At 35.3% G+C, this 25,239-nt stretch overlaps 1 protein-coding gene across 1 annotated transcript; it reads right to left on the bottom strand.

Annotated features, from left to right (window-relative positions):
- Positions 1-1,667: 1,667 nt before the first annotated feature.
- Positions 1,668-15,175, bottom strand: UFM1 (ubiquitin fold modifier 1). The gene is made up of 6 exons (XM_058548053.1): positions 14,901-15,175; positions 14,769-14,825; positions 10,403-10,460; positions 6,382-6,421; positions 5,286-5,318; positions 1,668-3,856 (listed from the first exon to the last, which is right to left on the bottom strand). Coding segments are annotated over exons 1-6 (258 nt in total). The 5' UTR covers positions 14,903-15,175; the 3' UTR covers positions 1,668-3,788.
- Positions 15,176-25,239: the final 10,064 nt, after the last annotated feature.

Genomic DNA, 25,239 nt, shown 5'->3' with positions numbered 1-25,239 from the left:
TGATTGATTTGCTATGGCAAGAGAAAGGAAAGAAATCTAGTGAATTCCAAATATCTGGCTTAGACAATTTAGAGGATGTGGGTAATAGGTTGGATAGACTGGGCCTTTTGAGAATGTTTATTTCAATTAATGGTTTAGATAGCCTGGTTTAAATAATGATTTACCTATCTCCAGCACTAAGTATCAGAGGGTAATTCCAGAATTTCTGTGTTGGAGGGGCTTATGGGCAACATCTGGCTGAAGAGCAGGTTACTAGGGGACTAATCTTGTAGCTGCATCTGGAAGATACATAAGATTAGAAAATGTAAGCTGTCTAACGGGGCTGAGGAATATGGGGCCATAGTCCGACTCCCACGGTGCCACCCTATGGAGTAGCACCAGAATCATAATTACCTTTGATTGCTTTTTACTTAATGTCCTCTAATTTTACCAGATTTACACCATCACATTTACACTATGTATTAAAAAGGAATACCATTCATGATCATTACATGCATATTCAGTACTCTGAAATGAGAATTGAAGCCTCACACATTTCCTTTATACTTTTAAATTGATAATTCAACACAGATCTCATATATTGTCAAAAAAGACCACTAAAAAATTCTCCCAGTATGATGGGGAGAGTTCCAAAGTCAAACAAGGGGCCAAATTTCAAATCTCAACCTCTTTAAGCCTCTTCTTCTGTAAACTGGGGATAATAATTTGGCATTGTTGTGAAGAATAAGTGAAAAGTATCTATCAAAATACTTGACACACAGCAGATGTTCAATACGTTTCTTTTGGATGAACTACATATGTAAATCATATACACATGTAACCGCAAATTACATACGTAATTGTGTGTATATATATGTATATACACATGTGTATATATATATGATTTATGTATGTAATTTGGTTTTATAAATAGCCTTGGGAACACTAATATACAGTCAGTTAACTTAGAATTTCTCCAACAAAGTATGTTAATGCCTCTAAGTCGCAAATATTTCAAACTCCTTAGGTAAAAGATATGGTAGACAATTTTAGTATCTTAATTTGGGTAGAGGGGATTAGAACTGAATTTTTTTCCCATTGACTTTTCTTTCAAATAACCAATTTTAAGAAATAAAACATCCACAAAGCAATTGGACTTGAAACACTTTATGAAAGGTAGTACTAGTGAGTGAGGGAGACTATTAGCTAGCATCTTTGCACTTAGTCAGCTACCAGAGAATCAAGCAGTGGAATGTAAACTTTCCAAGATTCTAGAACATATTCTAGTTACTTTGACTCCTTAGGCTTCCTTTTGTTCATCTACAAAGTGAAAAAGTTGGCCTTATCATTCTCAAACCCAGCTGCACAGCTGAAACCAGCAGGACTACTTTTTGTAAACAGAGATTATTATGCACCATTCCAGATTTAATGAGTCAGAACTTTAGGAGTGGTTTCCAGAAATCTGAATTTTTAATTCCCTAGGTGACTCTGATATCCAGGTTTGGGTCTGAATAGCCTAGGCAATTACCTTTTTTTTTTTCTGAAAATAGACTGGTATTTGGAGGTATATATTAATTTCTATGACTATTAATCATCTTTACTCATTTTTTTGCTACAATTGTTATACACTGGCTCAATAGGTGTGTTGATTAAGAGCTTTAATAATAAAATAAGAGTAGACAATACAGTTTATGGTATAACAAAATGTATTTTCATAAGGTATTAATTATGTATCAATAACGCACTTAAACTACAACACTTCAAAACATTCTGCACAAAGAACTTACAGATCACATTTATTTAACAACAAAATGTCTAGTTCTTTAAGAAAATGTTTTTAATTTAAAGAACTTACAACAAAATTTTCAAAACCAAAGAACAAAAACATTAAACAAATTACTTTATGTCACAGGACATTATAAACTTATTTACGTAACACAGCAGGAGCTTTTGTGCTAGAAACAGAATAGGGCAAAATCTAAATTAAACAAAAATTTCAGGGAATGGGTATTCATAAATTTCTAGTTAACTAAGGCTTAATATCGTTAAGGACCAGGGGGTCTTCGAGCATCAAATTTTGCTTATAAAAATAAAAAATTTCCCAAACATCAGAAGCATACTCTTCTGCTACACCTTAGCAAAGATTCTTTTCCTTTACAATTCAGAATCTTGCTGTTCATCTGTCAAGTATATGAACAATATGTGGGTAAATTCTTACACTTAACCACCAATGTCACCCTTCAGATGCTGATTCTGTTGCATTTCCCTGTAATTTTTTTCCATTGAGCCCAGGGCCTGTGGTAGGGAAGATACTGAAACACAATTACATAAAAATTGGTCTTAGAGATACTTTATTTATGAATAATTCAGCATGTATTTACTGAAAGCCTACTAGATTTCCAAGTCCACAAAGAGCAAGACAGACACAATGCCTGCCTCCAGAGAGCTCATCATCTAGAATACAGCAGGTTGAGCACTGGTCCTGAATCACTACGAGCCTTCATTTCATCTTTAAAGATTTGCATAGATATTGATTTCCTCTGTAAGGGCAAATAAAATCTTCCTTTATGCATATCATTCTTTAGATTCTCATAAGGGGAACTTTGAAATCTGTATGTTGATAAAGCCTATACGTTGCTTTCTCTAATTGCCTTCTGCTCCTTATGACGATGTCAAGTATTTTGTTTTCCCCTTCAGTTCTCTCCAACATAGCCTCTGCAGTTTTGCCCACCCAGTTAGCATTTCTGTGACATTTCGCTCAAGCTTTCTGTTCCCTTCCACTGTTGGCTTTTGTTTCTTGCCTCCTTACTAGAGGCCTGGTCATGTGGCCTTCCCCATCTTCCCTTTCCTGGTTTCATATTCACTTGATTCACTAATCTTAACACTTCCTTAAATGTTCGGTCTTCAGTAAGTATAATTAACCAGCATTTCCAATTAGCATTTCCTTGAGCTTTGTTGTGAACTTCAGATCTTCTTTACAATACTCTCTTCCTGAATGCTCTTTAGAAATACTATACTCAAAAAGACAATGGTTTCTTGAGGAATCTTGTTTTAAAGGATGTATTAAAAGAGATTGAGAAAGGAATGCATAACTCAGCAAAGGATGCTCCTATTTTATTGTCAACTCTCACCATTACAAGTAATGGATTTTGCAAGATCATAGATAAAACTCTTTAGTGTGGGATATCAATTTTATACATAGGGGCTAGATCAAAAAATTCAATTTCTGGCTCTTTGATATTAAACTAAAATTTGTATGAACACATAAAGTTTGAAACTTAAAAAAACCTAAATGATAGAAAGTTAAGATAGTTAAGTATTTATTGATATTTCTATATCTTTTATAATAAACAATATATAATTAAGAATTCAACTATTTTTGAGTCTGCAAGTCAGATGCTATCAAGCAAACCACCACGTACGATCTATAATCCTTTTAAATTTTTAACTCAAAGACAAATAGGAAGATTCAGTAAATTTCAATTTTTCACATGTTCTCAGAAAGAATTATCAGAAGCATCCTCCAGTTATAAAACACAGTTGGATAATCCATTTACCCCAAATGAACTACCTGTGTGTGTTGTGAGGTAGCAATGAAAGACTATGATCTTCTGTGGTGATGATACCCTCAATGCTTAAGCCTTCCCTCTTCACATGAAGAATGTGAATAACAAGAAGGGATGGAGAGTCTCCTTTCATTATTTCATCAACAATTGCTGTTTTCATAGTATTTTAAACGCCTGATTTCAGTTTTATAACAATACCAATATTTATTTTGAAAGGTAATCCTATGCTCCAAGTAGTGGATATTAACAACTTCCAACACGATCTCTTGGAATAATTCGCAGTTCTGAACCATGCTTTAGAAAAACATTTCCTATACAAACAAACAAAACATAGTTAGGTGTTTAAAAAACAAGTTAACTTTCCAACAATTATTATATATAATAAACAAAGTAGTGTACAGTAAGTAGGCTCAAACATCATCAGAACCCAATTCCATGATTTTTAAGGCCTGTTCCTATTCCTCTCACATCTTCACAACCAACCAAATGTCTGAAAATTTTAAATAAGAACACTAGCCATGAAAATGCTAACAAATGCACTCAGCCAATAACAATGTAAATTAATTTAACCATCAATACTTGCTTTAATACACAATAAAATACCTAAGGACAGAAAAAACAATAAATCTAAATTACCACAAGTGACAGTTTAGAAACCCTGTCCTATTTTGGCTCAACTGCCTGCTGAGATTTATTCATGCGCCATGATGTGCACAATTCAACTTTTAAGGGTAATACAACAGGCAACATATTAGAATAAGAAGTGATTTAAATTAATATAAACTACTGAACATTTCTAGAGTAAGAAAAAACAAAACCTTTAAACCTAAGTTTAAAGGCATCTATACAATAAAATGCCTCATGATTTTCAATGAACAACCTTTCTTATTTCATGAAATATACTTAAAACTGATTTAAGCAAAAAAAAAATTACAATTTTAAATCCCTCTTCATTTTCTATATGTCTGAATTTTAATACCAAGGTGTATGAGGACAACATAATTTTGTCATAATAGAGAAGCACTCCACAATATAATAATTTAAACATAACTACTGCTTAAGATTGAGGTAATATTATATTAAAGTACACTTAATTTCAAAATATTATAACTAGATTATAAGCCAAAAAGAGCACATCTAAAAAATAGAAAACTATTTGTTAAAAAGTTTAAGATTACCTTTACCCTGCCTGCTTGTCAGGACATCAATATACAGCACAGTATACGCTTAAGTTTGAAGCTCTGAGTGTGGACTAAGTTCCTTGAAATTTAAATGACTGTACTTCTTTAAAATAATAACAGCTAGCTCTTATTGAATGCTTACTATGGACACTGCAAACTTTTAGGCACTTTACATGTACTACCTCAAACTAGCTTATAAGGTAGGTCCAAATCATCATTCTCATAAGAGTACATCTTTTTACCTTCAGACTTTTTGTTACATGTTTTAATCAGACTTTTTGTTACATGTTTTAATTAAATACCTTTAATGCTTATTAGTCAGGTTTTCTCTTTCTTGTAGCCAAAAGCATACATAACTAAGACATATAATGAAACAAATTATTACTTAGACACACAGGTAAAGACGGCTACACAATCCCTAAAAAACAGCTATTATCCTGGTAAAATCCTATCAAGTCTAATTAGAATAAATTAAATACTCAGTATCAATTGACACACACACACACACACATATATATAGCCCCACCCACATCTCCATGATTTTCAGAAAGATACTCACCAGCAGTCTGTGCAGGATTTATTCCTATTCCATCTAGAAAATAAGTTATAAAATCATTTAAGTTATTTCTAAAGCTAAAATGGTTTAATAGTAACAAGAAGAGATTTGCCACTGCTGGGTATATGGGCACAAGCCCAACAATTTAAATCCAAGAACATGAATGACAACCTTTCAGGTAAGTTATCTGTTGAAATCTGTTACTATTATGCATTTATGCACATTGCTGGATTAGACAAAAACATCTATGAATGCAATGATCTTGGTAAGTTCTACAGAAGATAGTTTTTTATTCTATTATGCCACACACAGTGAAAAATAAAGCCAAAAGCACCTTAAGTATGTCACTAATCATTTATATATTGCTCCAAGGCATGAAACCTTAAGGCCTGAGAGCCTACAGTCATTTAACTCAAGTTTCACTGACACGTGATAAAAGTTTACATCCTAACTGCACACGAAACCACTTTCAGCACCTATAAATATTACTTTGTATTTTTGAATTCTTTGTATTCTTGAATATTTAAGCCCTCCCTGCAATTTTTACTCCTCACCTTATTTCAGTATTTTCTCATAGGGCTAGTTCCATCAAACTTAATTATTAGCAGTATTCTAAAATACTCAGAATTTAAATTACATATTTAATTGAATACGTAATTCATTGAAGATATAATTTATTCAAGATAATTGAATAAAATCTTCATTATTTTAAGCCTCATAAGAAATAGTTTTCTATCAGGAAAGCAATAAAGAAGTATAGCAAAGGTATATTTTTGCTTGATTTCCTGTATTCTAAAAGCATTTACAATTATTAAAATAAATTAAATTTTGTTAAATAAAAGTTATTTTCAGTAATAATCGGGTATGAAGTGATAAGGACACAAGATATTATAAAGTGCTATACTATACCAAAAGCATAAAGAAACTGAAAAGAGCTAATTATGGACAGTAACCTTGACTTAGTGTTTACAATTACATATATATCATTTATGTTGATATAAATTTTGGGCTTTTTGTATTTAAGTCAATGTTAATTAATCTGATTTCTTTTAAACAATTTCTACGGCTCTGAGGTAATAGTTTTAAAATGAATTCTTACCATTGGTAATAATTGCACTTGTTGCGGCAGGAACTTTAAACTAAAAGGGAGGAAAAAAATATATATATATACACACACACACAGTCTACAAAAGATGGTTAGCAAGGATGAGGTACATATAATCAATTCTATAATTCTAAAATGTGATTTATCTTTTAGGATAAGTAACGTCATCAAACAAAGTACTTAACTTGCTTTACTTTTAAAGAACAACACTGTTTTCTAAATACTGCATTTCACTGTATCTAGGTCACCATGGATTGTAAAATGCACCTTATTTTATGCACTACAAAAAAAGAAAAGCACTGTCAATGAATCTATGACCCGATCAATGATTACTCTTTCAGACTTAGATATGTTACTTTTATCATATATAACTCTCCTGCATAAGCAAAAATAAAAGCAAAACAATTGCTTAAAACATTTGTAAAATTTCTTTGTGGAAATAATAAGTTCAAACAAATGCTCTCGTGTTTAATGGGAGGCCAATCAAGGCTCATATTCCTTCCTCAAATTCTTTAATGTACTGCTGATTTAAATCTCATGGTGTAAAAAGATGTGTTTTCTGAATTAATGAAACGTGGTATGGAACTTAGTGGTAGCTAAAAGGTAGAATTCTTGTCTTAATGCTCTAGAAACCAGCAGTTGTCAAAGTGTGTTTATGTCCTCATTCATTTACCCAATGAACATTTATTAAGCACTTCTATGCTATGGATTAGTTTTATAAATATCATAGTTGAGTTCTGTGATCAAATAAGTTTGGAAAATACTAAGGTAAACTACTATTCTTGTCAAAATCCTTTAACATGCTGCTACTATAATTTATTTAACTCTAAGAAGGAAATAGTGAATGAAGTGTTTCCCATACTTTTTGGCCACTGACCCAGTTTTTCATGGATTTTTTTTTTGATGCTTCTAGTGGTCTGGGAAATGCTGCTCTAGGTATTGATAATGGTCACATATGCACAATTAAGGAAAACAACCAAAAGCTTATTTTATTTGTGAATTGAAGAACCAAGTTTTAAAATAAGAACTTAACTACGCAAAAGAACAATTACCTGTTACAGGATTATGTACCTAATAAACAAATAATTTTACTGTCTGCACAGTACATTCTTAATTGTAAATGTCCTTTTAAAGATGTAAAAATTTTAAATAAACCTAATTTAAAATAACTTCAAAATGTACTTTAATAAATAAATTTTAAAATACCTCAAAAATGATGCATAGAGGTTGTAACACTTAATAAAACTTTGATCAAATACGCAAATTAATTACAGGACATTTCAGATTTCCAAAACTTGAATATTACGAAGTTTCTAGTTACCCTACAGAGTGTCTTATTCTTAGATTATGTCCATTTTAAGATAAGCTATGCATTTTCTTAGCCACATCCATACAGTGGCAACATATTTTATCAACATTAAAAATCAAAAGCAACTGCTGACATAATTTTTCCCTTTTCCAGAATGTAGAAGCAACGGGTAAGTTGAAATGTGGAGAGGCATCACTAGTGATGTAAAACGCAGGATCTACTACTGTCGTCCTACACTGACAAGGCTTCTCTGATGCAGGGTATTTTATGCTCCTCCGTTGTCATTTGTTTACTTTCTGAGATCCCGTAAGTCTTATACTTTAGGGTGTTAAGAGGCTCTTCCTAGACTTTGACAACTCGCTATTCAGTTAAATTAATTCACAGTCATGTGGTGGGGAATTTTATTATTATTTTTTATTAAGAGAATTTTACTAGGGATTTAAATCCACAGACTCTTCGTTTGTCAAGTTGACTCCTGTTCTCACTGGAAGACTCTACAACGTCATCTTGTGAAAGCCCTTCTCACTGTTGCCTGAAAGTTATAACCTGTCTAAATGTGTAACACTCGTGATTCATAACAGTTATAAGCTACCTTAAAATTTTAATCAATGTATGTAGTTGTCATGAAAACACTAAGTCAAAAAGATATTTGCACCCCTATGTTCATCGCAGCGTTCTTTACAATAGCCAAGACTTGGAAACAACTTAAGTGCCCATCAATGGATGAACGGATAAAGAAGCTGTGGTATATATACACAATAGAACACTACTCAGCCATAAGAAACGATGAAATCTTGCCATTGGCGACAACATGGATGGACCTTTGGGGTATGATGCTAAGTGAAATAAGTCACACAGAGAAAGTCAAATACCTATGATTTCACTCCTAAGTGAAAGACAAAAACAACAACAAACAAAATAAATAGATAAAGAAATCAGATTGGTGGTTACCAGAGGGGAAGCGGGGAGGGATGAGGGCAAAAGTGGTAAAAGGGCACATCTGTACAGCGACCCACGGTAATTACTTTTTGGGTGGTGCACATGATGTAGGCTACACAGAAATGGAATATAATGATGTACACCTGAAATTTATATGTTATAAACTAAATGTTACCTCAATATATGTACATATATGTGGTTGTGTGAAGTTTGTTAGTTTATTTTTTATTGCATGTCTGTTATGATTTTCTTATACTTTCACTAGAAACCCAAAATCACAACAATGCCTTTGCCTTATAAAGTACACACTATAACTACAAAATACAATAATAAATATTAATTATAGCTTGAACATATCTACTTCATATGTTCATCTTGGAATGTGTAGGATGCGCTATGACTCAGGCCAGGAATACTTCTTGCAAGTGACTTGTGCAGCAAAAACTAATGATGATGCCGTATTCAGATTTGTTTCCCATCTCTTTTTACTTATTCTTTCTGCATGAAGAATAGATCAAAATTGACTATAAAACAAACACTACCACCTTTCAGTTTAATTCTGAATTAGTGGTAAATGATATCATTGGTCCCTGACAATAGTTTACGAGGAATTGTGAGTGCTAATGGGTTGGCTGATTTTCCATTAATCATTAAGCACAGGGCAGGATTATGGGTTAAGCTGGCTTCTTCTTTATTTAGTTACTAAAATTGTTTTTCAGTGACTACAAACTTTTCTGAAGACTCTGAACCAAAACATTTGGATTTAGGTTACTCTTTACCTGTATAGCACTTTTAACTTCACAAAATTTCAGTAAATGCTATTATATTTTTATTCAAAATCACTTAATCAGATAGGAAGGACAGGCATTAACTACTCCCATTTTATAGATTAAGAAATTTGAGGAAGAGAAAAATTGAGAGGCTTGCCCATGTCACATAGATAATTAACGACACAACTAGAATAGGAACCCTAAGTCTCCCAAGTCACATTTTGGTGCCATTTCCACCAGACAAAGCTACTCTTGCATTATAGATGCTTCTGACGATGATTCTGGACGGAAAAATTTTATTTCTTAAAAACAGAGAACCTAAATATGTTCTAAAAAACTAGATACTTTTAAAAACAACAAATTTTACTGACAGTCCATATGCTCACACAGAAAATTTTAAAAATATGCTCAAGATATAAAAAAACTATAATTCTAGAATCAAATGTTGTAAAAATATGAGTATCCAGACTGCAGTGTGATATGTTGCTGTTTAGAAAAATTTCCATATCACTGTTTTCAATTTCAATAAAAATTTTCCCCAAAATTTTAAATAGGTGCATTAACTAGATGTGTCACTTTGTTTAACTCATTCTTCTTATATCTGTAAGTCAGTCTTAATTTTCCTTCTACTTATATCTGTAAGGCTTAACTTTTTGATAGCATAAACCTACTACTGAACCCAAATGGAAATGATGGGTCACAGCACATGCAAAATTTAAAGATTTTTTCCTTTTTTTTTTTTTTTTTGGTGAGGAAGATTGGTCCTGAGCTAACATCTGTGCCAATCTTCCTCTATCCTGTATATGGGCCACTGCCACAGCAGTGGGCCCGACAAGCGGTGTCCAGGTCCGTGCCCGGGATCCAAACCCGCAAACCCTGGGCCGCTGAAGTGGAGCGTGTGAACTTAAGCACTACACCACCAGGTGGGTGCCTAAAGATTTTTGAGATACACTGCCAAACCACATTCCATACAGGTTGTTCCCATTTCTATACTTACTTCTTCCGCTGCAAACTTTAAGACTGCTGTGAAAGGGGTACTTTCAGGAACACTGAGTCTGCAAGAAGAATTAAAAAGAATTTTTTTAAAAGCTGATTTTTCTTTTGAAGCCCTTGTTCCTTATTTCGGCTATTGTAGCAGACCTGGACCAACCTGTCTTTTGAGTCTGAAGGTTGTATTTTAATTGCACACTGCTCATTAACTCTAAAATGAAAAAAAGCAATTAGCCTTATAGCTGAGATGGTGCCCATAGCTTCAGCTGAAAATTAATAACCTATACAGGTGCAGATTTATACATTTTTAATACTTTGATACAAATGGGTCTAGTATATAGGATGATGCTTGTTTCCAGAGATGGATTTCAAAAATTTGAATCTCTCCTGACTCTTCAGTCCTCTTTACCACCTCCAGTCCAAACATCTTTTCACCTGATGTAGGAATGTCATCATTTTCATTATAAGAAGAGGCTACCTGGGAAGCATCATCGGATCATAAATTTTTTCATGAACCTTCCTGTGCACTTTTAATAATCAAGTCTAAAATAGACCAAGTTGATGAAAATCAACATGTTTACTACAGCAAAATGTGAAGTCCTTTTCCACTTTTTATATCATCATTAGAAAAAGGGCTTAATACAATCTGAAATAACATTTTGGAGAGTTATGTGTGATTTCGTTATTGACTTGTATAGTGTCAAGTATATTAAAGATTACTAATAAATGGTCAATCTGTATGAATTTTCCAATTTAAAAACTAAAAAGGAATTGACATTGTATCCTAAGAAAACACTTAAAGATGTAGAAAGAGGTTAAAAAAGGTAAAATAAATAATATTCCTAACGTAAAATAACTTACAATGACTAAAGATAGAAAAACATATACTCTTTCAAGGCAGGCAAGAGAGACTGGAAAGCTAACATTTCGCTTTGAAACTTCGCTATTTGTCATCACTGTATTGTTCTTGAATGTTTTAATACCAACTACCATTATGTAACATTCTCATGTACAGGTCCCATTTCTTCACTTACTCTACAGATTGCTGAATATAAAAATCATTACATCTGCCACAGCACACTATAATGACTTCCAGTAAGCGAAATGTGAACAGATTTCTTGGTTACCGCTATTCCAATCCTCCAAAGTACCACTAAAGAGGGAAAATGGATAGCAGTTTTTTTCCTTTTGTTTCCCCCTTTTTCTTTTGGAGAGAATAAAAACATATTTCTAAAGGATAGTCATTTGTTTAAAAAATATCTACTAAATAGGCAATGTGATAGTTTATAAAGCAGGAAGCAGTACTATGCGAGTATTTCTGCAGTACATTTATAGTTTAAAACCTGAGATTCATTGTCCTAAAACCTTGCCTCAAACAGAGAACTTCTAAAACCTTAGGGCTTCAATTCACTTTTGACCTGGAGACTCGAAATGTCCCCATAACACGTAACTAGAGGTCACATTGATATTCATTAAAATAAACTTCTACCTGCATATTAAGTCGGTGAGCCTGCCCAAAGATAATCCAATAAAACACAAATTGAAAACATATTTTAATGCATGTTCTAAGTGGCAGAAAACCACAGAGGAACTGGGAGCTACTGTGACTCCACAGACTATAGATCTGAATTTGTTGTGTTTGCATCATTTTGTAAATTTGGCACTTACATTATACTAGTGTTTTGAAAAAAATGGAAACTATCCTGTATACTAAAGTAAACTTTTAAAGTAAATTACTGGCAAAATTTATTTTTTTAATAAATAGTTCATATAAACAGAACTATGACACAACTTGACAAGTGCTGTTACAAAGAATAAGAACGAAGTTTCTATAGGAAACCAAAAAAGGGCAAGATGACTCCCTGGACAATTAAAGAAATCTTCAGAGAGGTGAAATTTTGATTATTAAAAGGTGTCGTTTGTCAAGAAGTGGTACTCATGAGACTACATTCCAAGCTCAGAAAAGAACAAGATTGAAAGCAGGAAAGATCAAAAGGGCTTGCTTGTCAATTTGGGAACAGGGCAGCTGAACCTCTGATTAAGTGACGGTGGTAGTAAGGAAGTGGAGAGGAGATGAAGTGGGAAGTAAGACTGGAAAGATTGGAATCAGACGGAAAGAGCCAAAAGTGTTTCTAATTCATTCTGTATATAAAAGAGAATGTTTGATTTCAACATTTCAATATGTCGCAATACCAAGAGTGAATCTATCAACAAACAAAAAACAAAACAAACAATAAAAACTCTGACACCCCCCAGAATAAATTTAGAACTGAAACATCCTTTCTAGAATTGAACTATTAGTAATGTTAGAAACTCAAAGGAAGCTTCTCTGTCACACGTTTACCTGCTTCACAAGTGAGAAGTGACATTGAAAAGTTAAAGCATGTTCTCCCACAAATCTTAAGAGTTGCTTTTACTAGTACCCAAGTACAAGTTACTATTTGCTTTGAATAGGAAACACAGCATAACTACCTTTACGGACACATGTACATGTGTTATGCATATTTTATACATACACTCATATATAGATTATACATATACACAGGACTACACACACACTAAACAATAGGTATGCCTATTCAATTCATTCAGTCACCAATATTAACTGAAGTGGTATAACGTTCCAGGCACTCTATAGATACTGATGCTGTCCTACTCTGTCCTCCCTCCTTCTCAGTCTTTCTTTCTACAGCATATTTACACATTGATGGAATAATCCAGTATAGAGGGAGAAATTAAACATGATGAGACAGGGATCTCTGGACTCTACGGTAATCTTGAGAAGAGAGATCCAGAGCCCGAGTGGTACAATTGGCTTTTCATAGGAGTAAAGCCATATTTTCCATTATAACACAATGGTAGACAGAAATTATAGGTTTATAGATGTGGTGATGGAAAGATGAGAGAACTTTCCTCTAACAGCTTGAGACAAACAGGGAAAGGAGTTGTAGGAAGTGTGAAGAGAAATTTTTAAAAAATCTTTTCAGAGAATAAAGTAGAAAATAAGCAAACTTGAGAAATGTAGCAGTGTTTGGTACTATTGAGCACAGTCATGAATTTTACATAAACCCATCAGCCTCACCGTGTAATTTTCTCCAAGGACATTCAGCTCTTTTCAGAGAATACAGTGGTTGCATTCAGAGTTGGTATTTCACTAAGCAAAATGTACTGCAGAGAGGAGGACACCAAAATTAAGGGTGTCTGCAAGAGAGTGACTGGACCTTGGACTCTGAGCTGGGTAAGGAAAGGAGTGGGGTAAGGCATGGGGGAGAGAGAGTAGTGATAGGTTCAAAAGCAGGCTGCTCAATGAATAAAAGAAATATTTTTACAGAAGAGATATGAGTAAATCAGCTGTAAGAAGAGAATATGGTTATCCACAGGAGAGCGCTTGAAAATTACATTTTAGAGGTGGAGCAATTACTGGAGATCTTAAGGTTCTAGGCTGTAACCATGAATACTTGAGACTGAAAAAAGACTCATCTGGAGATGAAATGATCAAGACAGCAAAAGGCTAGAAGGTTGCATGGGTCACAAACAACTATGTCACTGAGACTGACGACAGCTGTTACGGTTCAATTAGGTAGGCCACGATACTAATCACACTAATTATGCATAAATCCTATTGAAGTCCTGTTCTTTGCTACATTTCATGCGACTTCTGACCGCAATAGCCTCAATAATGTTCATCTAAGATCACAGGACGGTCCGGACGAGTATGTAGTTGGACCGGTGCTAACCCGTCATTCAACTGCTAAAGGATAAAAAAAGGCGCCGCATGGATAAACTGCCCAATTTCTGCATTTCCCATTCCTTCTAAACATTCTTTATTAACATGGGAAGTGTATGATTTGAGACTCATTCCTTTGTGACGCCCAACTGTTGAGTCACGCACACACAAGTATTAGAAGCCCGACAGTAACAAACGTTCAGGTAATTTCGGAATCGAGTGGGATGTGTTCCCTTACTTCCTCCAACAGCTGGTCAAAGCGCTGACAGGCCTTTTCTAATCATGAGCAGACAGGGACTGTTTAAGGAGAGCCATGTCTACACGTCCTCCCGCTCTACCACCCACCAAATGAGTTCCGAGGGGAGGTCACAGATCAGCAGCAACGCATCTGTCACACACACACACTCCTCCCCCTCCCACCCCCCGCATCCTCGTGCCAGGAGCAAGATGACACTTAGAGGAGCGGACACGGAATGTCCCCTCTCGGGCTCGGGTGGGAAAGGAGAGGCTCCGGGAAAAGCGCATGCGGGGGAGGCGCGGGGAGCGAAGGGACGCAGGCTGCCCAGGTGGGAGTTGTAGGCAAGGCTCGGGTCACCCAGCCCGGTCCTGCCCCGCCCCTAAGGCCCACCGCAGCCGAGCTACTCACACTTTGTAAGGGAGCCGCGGGTCCGACGTCAGCGTAATCTTAAAGGAAACCTTCGACCTGAGGCAGAGAGCGAGAGAGTTAAGGTCGGCCAGGGGTACGCGGGATTGGGGCGGTCGGTAAGCAAAGACTTACATCGTGGAACCGGTCAGGACAGACACCGCAGGCCCACTCTGCCCGCTAGCCCCACTTCCTCTGCGATGGAGGGGATCGCCCCGCCCCACTCAGGTCCACGTCTCCCTCGGCGAACGGAGGACCTCCAAAGTTGCTGTTGTCCAAGGTACTGCCTGAAAATAGGCCCCGGGTGCTCATGCTAGGCGGAGCCTCCACGTTACAAATACCGATTGCTTTTGCATTTGTATCTCTGAGACGAAAGTATGGATCGCATGGAAAGAATATTTTTCTAATTGCAGATATTTGCTCCCGTATTTTCAATCAGGCAACACAAGAGGGGGCATAGACAGTAGGACTCTAGGTCCCAGCTGGAAGGTTGGGGCGGAAGTAAGGGTATGGGGCAGGCCGGTGAAGAGCGAGGGGTGGTGAAGGGCGGGGCTGTGGGCGGGGCTTGGGGCGGACCCTCTCCGAAGTTGCTAAGGCAACCTGCGTGCAGAAAAGCTCCATTGAGGCTCCAGGAGCTGGACTCTTCTTTACCCTGCTTTAGTATTAGTATTTTTCTGCCTGTCTAGCAACCCAATGCTGTTATGTCTTTTAGGTTTCTCATATTTTTTTTCTTCACAGTTTTCTTTGCAATAGTGACGTCTTACTATTTAATTGTAACAGATATGAGAGTTATCGAGTTGGTGAGAAAGATCGCTGCAGTGAGGAACTTCTGGTCTAGTTGAGAAGAGTCACTCATTAACAGGAGATTTCAATAGTTTATGTGGTCTAATAGGATTAAACCTGGGCACTAGGTTGCGGATCATCAGCCACATTTATTCAGTTTAACAACAAACTTTTAATCCTTTCTATGTTCCAAGCACTGAAGCTAAACGCTGGGTATGCCAGGATGAGTGAGATAGGCAAGTGCCAGCTCTATAGGATCTAACAGTCAGAAGTTATTATATAGTGAAGGAAGAAGACTGTATGTCCTCTAAATTTTATTACAAATCTAAGCGTCTGTGTTTTGAAAATAAACATCCCTCTCGCGATGTCTGTAATGCCCTTTTAAGAAACACTGCAGTGAATTGACAAAATAGGAAACAGGTAAGCACTAAAATAATGGGGAGATCTAGTTAATCTTTAGAATATTATGTTAGTTTTTTTTTTTAACATTACAGCCCTGTGATTTATTTATTTTATAACTGGAAGTTTGTGCCCTTTGACCCCCTTCACCCATTTTGCTCATCCTCCACCTCTGGCAACCACCAATCTGTTCTCAGTATTTATGAGCTTGGTTTTTTTTTTTTAGATTCTATGTATAAGATTAGATCATACAGTAGTTGTCTTGCTCTGTCTGATTTATTTCACATAGCGTAATGCCCTCATATTCCATCCATGTTGTCACAAATAGCAAGATTTCATTTTTTATGGTCGAATAATATTCCATTGTACATAAATACCACATTTTCTTTAATGGATATTATGTTAGATTGTTAAGGAGAGATATCTAAGAGAAGAATAGGGAAGAAACTGTAGTGGGAATGCTGAAGACCAAGTTCATCTTTGCCATAATTTTGTAGCAGACTGCTCTTCTGTGGTCAGGTCTCCCCACAGAAAGAGTGCTGATTCTGACTGTGGCTCCAACATTCTCACGACATTCATTGGCTTCACTCTTAAAAATGTAGGTCTTGCCATATATAAAATGAGATGGGGGCAAATGTTGATTGATAGATCTGGGGATCAACAGTTATAGCCTTAATAGCTGAAACTATGGAATTAGTTGGTGTGACTAAGATTTTTGAGAATAGCAATAAGAGAAAACTGTGTCTACCTGGTGTCAAAAAACAATGAAGAGATAGGAGTACATACTTACAGTCTCTATTTCTAAGATTATATATCATATATTTTTCAACAACATTTGCATCTTATTATTTATAGTTTTCTTTCTGTGCGTGTATAAACACATGTGGCAAAATCGTAAAGAGAAAAACATATTTTGATCAGAGAGTTTTTATGTTATGTGTAAAAAGTAGTGAAGACAGGATTCAACCCCAGGCAGTGTGACTTCAGTACTCATATTCGGCTGCCTCTTAAGAAAATATATTAATATAATGTATTATACCAAAATGACAACGGGAAAACATTGTGTTCCCAAGAGATATTGAAAAGTACCTATTCCTAAATATTTAGAATTCTTTCGCACCTCACTCTCCTAACTCTCCTCCCCATATATTTGTCTCCTCAGTCATAGCATAATTTCTGGAGGCTTCTGAGTTTTATTTTTCTTAGAGCAAGAAAAGAAATTATAAACAAATTCATTTACTCTCAATATTTTAGTTTTTTAACTTTGCTAAGACATTTAGCAAAATTTGGCAAGTATTATAACAAAAGAAGGACCTTCTTATTTACTAAAAATTGAAGTGCTGAAGTACATTTACTCACTGTAAACAAAAGCAAACTCTGGGTTTTAGGAGGTCATTGGCAAATGTAACATTCTAAGACAGCAAACAGTGTGAATGGTCTAATGTGTTTTGGAAGGGATCCAATTAGTATCACGTAGAGGCAGAAATGATTGTGGAAGTGCACAATGTGACCATATTAGAACTTGCTAAATGTCGATGAAACATACCAATATTCTGTTTGCAAAAGCATATAAATTTCTCATTATTAGAAAAGAGTTGGACGGAAATTAAATTTATATAAGGACTAAAAAGATTTTCTTACATAGTCATACAAATTCTTACTAGTTATTTCTGTTTGTTGTTAGTGCCCTCAAGTCGATTCCACTCCTAGGGAATGGAACCCAGCCAGGTCTTTTTGTGCCATCCTCTCACCTTCTGGCGCTATATCAGACAGTGCTCCACTGCTATTCATAGGGTTTTCATGGCCAATTTTTTCAGAAGTGGGTGGCCAGGTGCTTTTCCTAGTCTGGAAACTCCACTGAAACCTGTCCCCCATGGATGACCCTGCTGATATTTGAATACTGGTGGCATAGCTTTCAGCATCACAGTAACACGCAGCCACCACAGTATGACAACCAACAGAGGGGTGGTATGGTTCCCTGACCTGGAAATGAATCTAGGCTGGAGCAGTGAAAGCGCCAGTTCTTAACCACTAGACGAGCAATAGTTGGGGGTGTAAAAAATAACACATAATACTCAGATGATAATTTTGAACAGCTAGATTTCTCTTACATTTCTGGGTGAAAAATAAATTGGTACAATCACTTTGGAAAATGGTTTGACGGTATCTACTTAAGTGAACATATACACATAACCTATGACCCAGTATTTCCCCTCCTTGGAATATACCCAACAAAATGTAATCATATGTTCACCAAAAGATATGTCCAAGAATGTTCATAGAAGCACTATCCTCTAGTAGCCCCAAACTAGGAATTACCCAAATATTCATCAATAGTAGAATGCATAAATAAATTGTAATATATTCATGCAATGGAATACTGTATAGCAATGAGAATGAAGAAACTATGACTACATGCAACGACAGGGATGAATTTCACAAATATAATGTTGAATAAAAGAAGCGAGACACAGAAGAGTACATATTGAATGAGTCCCTTTATAGTCATGCACTACATAATGATGTGTCGGTCAACGACGGACCACATATGTGATGGTGGTCCCATGAGATCAGTACCATAGAGCCTAGGTGTGTAGCAGGCTATACCATCTAGGTTTGTGTTAGTAGATTCTATGATGTTTGCATAACTACAAAATCACCTAATAATGCATTTCTCAGAACATATCCCCATCGTTAAGTGACACAACTGTATATATAAGATTCAAAATCAGCAAAATTAACCTATGGTATTAGAAGTCAGAATAAAGGTTATTTTTGTGGGGCATGGGACTAGGATGGGATACAAAAGGAGCTTCGTGGGTGCTGTTAACATAATGTTTCTTGACCTGGGTATTAATTACACTGGTGTACTAACTCTGTGAAAATTCATCAAGTTGTATACCTAGGATTTGTGCACTTGTCTTTATGTGTATTCTATTTCAATAAAAGTTTATCTTTAAAGATTCCAAAAACTAAAAGAAGAAAATAATTACAAACAAAAATGACTGGAGGTGATACTGGAATTTTAGTGGGTAGGGTGCAAGGGGACCACACTAAATGCAAAGAGTAGGAAAGTGTAAAAATAGTATATTTTATATCTTTTGCAACTCATAAGCTTAGAATTATCTTATTTTGCTCTCTATCGCCTGCTGTGGTTTTCCTTTTCTCTGAAGTGTTGGAGTCCAAGTATCTTTGAGCAGAAGAAAAAATAATGAAGTAAAGTTAAAAAAGGAGAAAAAGCCTCTCTTAATACTTGAAAATAATTGCCTGATATCTTTCCAGTGAGGAATTCAAGGCCCAGAAATTATACAACCAATTTGGGGTAAAACAGACCTTCCAGGTTTCCTAGCTCCTTGTTCTGTTCTCTTTCTCGTACATGGTGATATACTCTTGAGTGTCTTAACTGATCTACTGATTTTACCATTGATGAAATCAGGTATTCTTTAAAACCTCACAGAAGCAAGGCTATCTTTATTGGTGTGATGGTTTCAGGGATGCTTACATCCTTCCTATTGGGTATAATCTAAAACTATTTTCTCTGGTATGCAGTCAGATTTTCTCCTTTAGTTTTTGCTGTCTTACTCACTGATATAGGAAAAACACATTCTAAATTTAGAGTTGCAGTTGAACTTTGGCAAACGATCATTCTCATGTCAAAATAGTCCTATAGTTAATCACTGGAGAGTTGCTACTCATGCATTGAGAACGTGTGCCACTTTGGGCTACACTGCACTGGGTAGGCAGGTTAGGTGGTGGTGGAGGGGGTTGGTGGTGAGAGTTTTCATTTTTGTCTAAAGTCAAGAGTCTTAATTTACTGAATTGTTTTCACATTAACCTATGGGAGAGTTTTTTATAATTAATCTATTATGTAGCAGAAATTAAATTGTAAAAGAAGTAAATGGCATTTAAACCACACTGCAAGTCAGTGAAAGTTTCTCTCCTTTAACAAAGTCCTATTCTTAATGTCAAATAATGGTCAAAGGCATTTAAGAAATAAAATTACAATGACATGAGAAAATAAAAATGGTAGTTAAAGAGTGATTTAAAAACAAAAAAATAGAAGACAAACATGGATAGATTAATATGTTAGAGAAGAAACCAGTTTACTTAAATTAAAATAAATTATGTTTATAAAATGAAAAAGAACAATGACATAATTGATATAAACATAGAGTTTACAAATAGAAGAGTGGAAATGTATTTCAAACTGAAGCATGTGCCTTCAAATGATCCCTCTTCTGGGTATATATCCAAAGGAAATGAAATCAGTATGTTGAAGAGATATCTGTACTCCCATGTTCATTACAGCCTTATTCACAGTCGCCAAGATACGGAAATAACCTAAGTGTCCATCAATGGATGAATGGATAAAGAAATTGGGATATATATTTGGGAGATAAACACACACACACACACACACACACACACACACGTGTATACTTTTTTGTTGTTTGCAACAATATCGATGAACCTGGAGGACATTATGCTAAGTGAAACAAGCCTGATATAGAAAGAAATAAACTATGTGATCCCTTTTATATGTGGAATCTGAAGAAGTTGAATACATAGAAGCAGAGAATAGAATAGTTGGTTACCAGGGACGAGGAGGTGAGGAAAATAGGAAGATATTGGTTAAAGGGTACAAAGTTGCAGTTATATAGAATGAATAAGTCTAGAGATGATGACTATAGTTAATAAAGCTGTATTGAATATTGGAAATTGGCTAAGAGAGTAGATTTCAAGTGCTCTCATCACAGAAAAAAATGGTAACTGTGTGAGGGCATGATATGTTAATTAGCTTGACTGTGGTAATCATTTCACTGTGTATATGTATGCCAAATCATCATGTTGTACACCTTATATACACAATTTTTATTAAAACAAAAAGATCATCTGGAGAGCTTTTGAAGGCTACTGATTTCCTATCACCCACCCCAGACCAATTAAATATTTAGTATCTCTAAGGATAGGGCCCAGGATAAAAAAAAGAATCGCATCATAATTTGCCATATTATGAATATGTTGCTTGATTGTCATTAAAATATTAATATTATTTTCAATTTGATACTGTTGGTCTTAGGTATATAAGAACAATTTTAATTTATAACTCTCTGCTGTGCCTAACCAAAGCAAGAAACAGCCATTGATAATATTCTCTTAAATTTTAGCATTTTGTTCTTTCTGAAGTGCTTTTACATTCACTACTTTATTTTATGTCTAAAATAAAACATACAAAGCATTCAGGATGGGTGTTAATCTATTATCTGTTTTAAAAATGAGAAAATGAACAAAAATAGGTTATGTACATGCCTAAGGTCACATATGTGGTTTGTGAGAGAATAGTGAAAAAACACAGTTATTGATGTTTCTTCACAAAATTTACCGAATTTGATCCTATATAAAGTTTATTTATAATATTTATTGTTTAAAATACAAAAAAATTGAATTGATAAACTCATTTGAGGAACGTCTCAAGGAGTTCTTACTCAATTTTTATTTCCCACCACCTAGAACAGTATCTGGCCTAAAGCAGGTAATTAGTATTGGTTGAATGAATTAATGTTAGCTTAAAAATATTATATATTGGAAATGCTTCCTAATTGCAGTAACGTTTTTACATTCCATTAACTGCAGTCATAAGGCTGTTAATGCATTTTGATTCCTGCCTTGTTCTTGTTTTAAGGGTTATCTTTTCAAGGGAGAGGACTACTCACTCAATTTAGTGCTACTGATGAAAGCACAGATTAGAAAAGGGTAGTTAAAGATTTTTATCAAATATAATTTAAAAAGAAGCCACTCAAATAAAAAATCATGTGAATATCCTCACTTGTTCCCTCATCATTACTTTATGTGACATATTTATTCTGAATCAGAGACCCTGCATTATAAATCTCATTATTGATTATTGATTCTTCTAGGATTGTATACTCAGAAATGAAGCATTGCTCTCTGATACTAACTTCCTTGTAGCTTCCATGGTGGTGGGGTGTAAAGCAGAGGTGGCAAGCTGGTGGTGAATGGCCCTGGGAAGTTTTGGGTGTGGTCTGCACAGTGCAGCCAAGTGACTATTACATTTGGTGCAGATACAAATGTTTCGGCACCTGTTGTCTTAATTGCACTTTCATGTTTTCTGTTGATCCCTTGCAGTCATTCGAGCTTATGACCCTTGGTGTAAATGACACGATCTGGGGAAAGCATTTGTGGTTGGAATTCCAGTAGCCAAAGGAACCACAGGAATACTTATATCTGCTTTAGAGTTATAATGCAGAAACTAGAGATCGTCAAGACCCAAATAGCTATGTGAAAACCTTACCCATGGTTTAAGAGGTATGTCGTGAAGAGGAATTGATTTTAAAAGTGTAGCTTGAAAGAACTACTCTAGATATTAAAATTATTTAATCTAGATAATTCTAAATCTATTAATTGCTACAGAATTTAAATGTTTCAAGTAACAATTTTAGAAATCTCGCGAAGAGGCTCAACCGCCTGCTGTGACCACGTTGTCATTGCCTGCAGTTCTGAGCGCCTTTCAGGCAGCCCTGTTCACCTCGGTTCAGTTGATTCTATCCCAAATCTATAATAATGCCTTTAAAATTTCCCGTGTTTTTCATTCATAGTTATTTTTTCTCGCTTTCTGAGGCATTAAAATAACTTCTGTCTTACAAAATTGTAGTTGTTTTTTTTTGGTTGGATTTAGTTATTTGCTTAGTTGTTTAAAGGTGGATTTATAAGAATAAATGAACAGGTTACAAACTTGACATTGGTGAAAATGTCTTCCAGAATTTAAATTTGTCAGACTCTTACAGAGAACTGGAATTTTTTTTTCTGCTTCTTAAGCGGTCACTAGGAATATGGTCTACTTCATTTAGAGGAGAATGAAATATTGGTCCATCTACATCCTACTTATTTTGTGGTTACTAAATAAACTTTACTCATAAAGTTTTATTTTTACACCATCAAAAATAGTCATTATCTCCTAAGAGATTTAGCAAAATCCTCACTTTTTTATTTGTCCTGACTCATCATTGATATGAACTTCAAATTTCTATTACAAGAAATATATGACTTTCTAACAGATATTTGCATAATTTAATTTTTTTCCTGCTCGTTTTTAGTTCTCTTCAACCAGAATACTTATGAATGTAGTCATTTAGCTTTTAATTTGACTTTTTTCTAGCATAAATATTGTCAAAGATGTTTATATCCAATATATCTTATCATAACATAAAATTCAAATATTGTTCATAATACATTAAAACATTCCTATGGGAAACATAATATGGAATGTTTTATTTATAAGCTAAGTAATACTAGAGAAAAAAGTATTGGCTTAGATGCTAATGATTATAATGATATAAGCTTACTATTGTTTTCCATCTTTCTGGAATATTTCTTAATCACCAGGTTATATCTCAAGAACTAATAAATACGCATTTCCATTTCTATTCATATTAATCATGTTTTCTATTTTCTGCATTTTATGTTTTGACATCTCGAAAAGCTTACTGGCTGTGGAGAGGCTGCCCTCCCAGAGCTCTCTAATTCTTAGAGATAGCAAAGGGCCCAGCTGGGAGTATACCTGTCATTTGCAAACCAACCAATCCCAAGGAGTCTGCAGCCCCAACCACCTCCTTATCTAACTCTCACACACCAAGCCAATATTTCCCCTGCCCTACCTCAGCCCAGGTACTAGGCAACTAGAGACCACTGCTATAGCCCAAAGCCCACCAGAATTATTTAAACTAGTCAATCCCAAACTGTTTCCTTTGCCCTGCCTTCCGTTTCCTGCAGAAATCCCAGTAAAGTCTCTGGCCTAGGCTTTCCCCCTCATTCCAGCTTCTGACTCCTGACCAAAACCTGGTACTTTCCACGTGGCCTTGCATGGTGTGGTGTGCCCCCTTCCCTTGAGAAATGTATGTAATAAAAATCTTTCCTACTATGATGTAAATTGGTGCAGCCACTGTGGAAAACAGTATGGAGATTCCTCAAAAAACGAAGAACTACCATATGATCCAGCTATAATACTTCTGGATATTTATCCAAAGAACATGAGAACCCTAATTCAAAAAGATATATGCACCCCTATGTTCATTGCAGCATTATTCACAATAGCCGAGACTTGGAAATGACCTAAGTGCCCATCAACTAGATGGATAAAGAAGATGTGGTATATAAATACAATGGAATACTACTCAGCCAAAGAAAAAAGATGAAATCTTGCCATTTGCAACAACATGGATGGACCTTGAGGACGTTATGCTAAGCGAAATAAGTCAGCTGGAGAAAGACAAAACCATATGATTTCACTCATATGTGGAAGATAAAACAACCACCACAACAGCAAACACATAGACACAGAGAATAGATTGGTGGTTACCAGAGGGGAGGGGGGAAGGGGGGAGAGCAAAAGTAGTAAAAGGGCACATGTGTACGGTGACGGATGGCAGCTAGACTGTGGGTGATGAACACAATGTAGTCTTCACAGAAACTGAAATACGATGATGTACTCCTGAAATTTATGTAATGTAAACCTATATTACCTCCATAAAAAAACATCTTTCAGTGGGATTAACCTCTCCATGTTATCACTCAGTCACCTCAATAAATTAAAATCCTGCGAGTACAATATTTGGAACATTGTTTGCTAAATGAATGAACTTACATTATCTTTAGTAAAGGAATAACATAATTGATTGTCTGGCAAAAGTTCCAAAATTGATTTCTGGGTTAAGAAAGTATAATGCCAGTCATCTCTTATGCAGCCTCACTAAATTTCCTGTAAAAACACTGACAAAGGCATTAAACAAAACATAAATGATGACTACATACGTAGCAATTTCACTGGACAGCAGTCAACAAATTTCACTGGACACCAGTCAGCAGTAAACACCCTGCTTTTCTTTTCTTTTTTTTTTTAAATTTTTTGTTTATTGCAGTAACATTGGTTTATAACATTGTATAAATTTCAGGTGTACATCATTATACTTCTATTTCTGCATAGATTACGTCATGTTCACCACCCAAATACTAATTACAACCCATCACCACACACATGTGCTTTATGACATTTTCCTTAATCACAGAGCTGGTGGGGCTGCAATGATAGATACAAGCCACCGCCTGTGAATGCTGCACATCTAAGCCAGAACATACAAATGGAAACAGTAGGATGGGGGCTTAACCTATTCCTCCTCTCATATTTTCTTAGTTGGTTAAGAAGTTAACTAGGTCCTGGTGCTCTTAGTTGGTCAAGATCTGCACCAACTAGAACTATGAGAATCTGTCCTCCCTA

Source organism: Diceros bicornis, chromosome 9, assembly GCF_020826845.1.
Source record: "Diceros bicornis minor isolate mBicDic1 chromosome 9, mDicBic1.mat.cur, whole genome shotgun sequence".
NCBI lineage: Eukaryota > Metazoa > Chordata > Mammalia > Perissodactyla > Rhinocerotidae > Diceros > Diceros bicornis.
The sequence above is the reverse complement of the archived record's forward strand: the minus strand, read 5'-3'. Positions and strand labels throughout refer to the sequence as shown.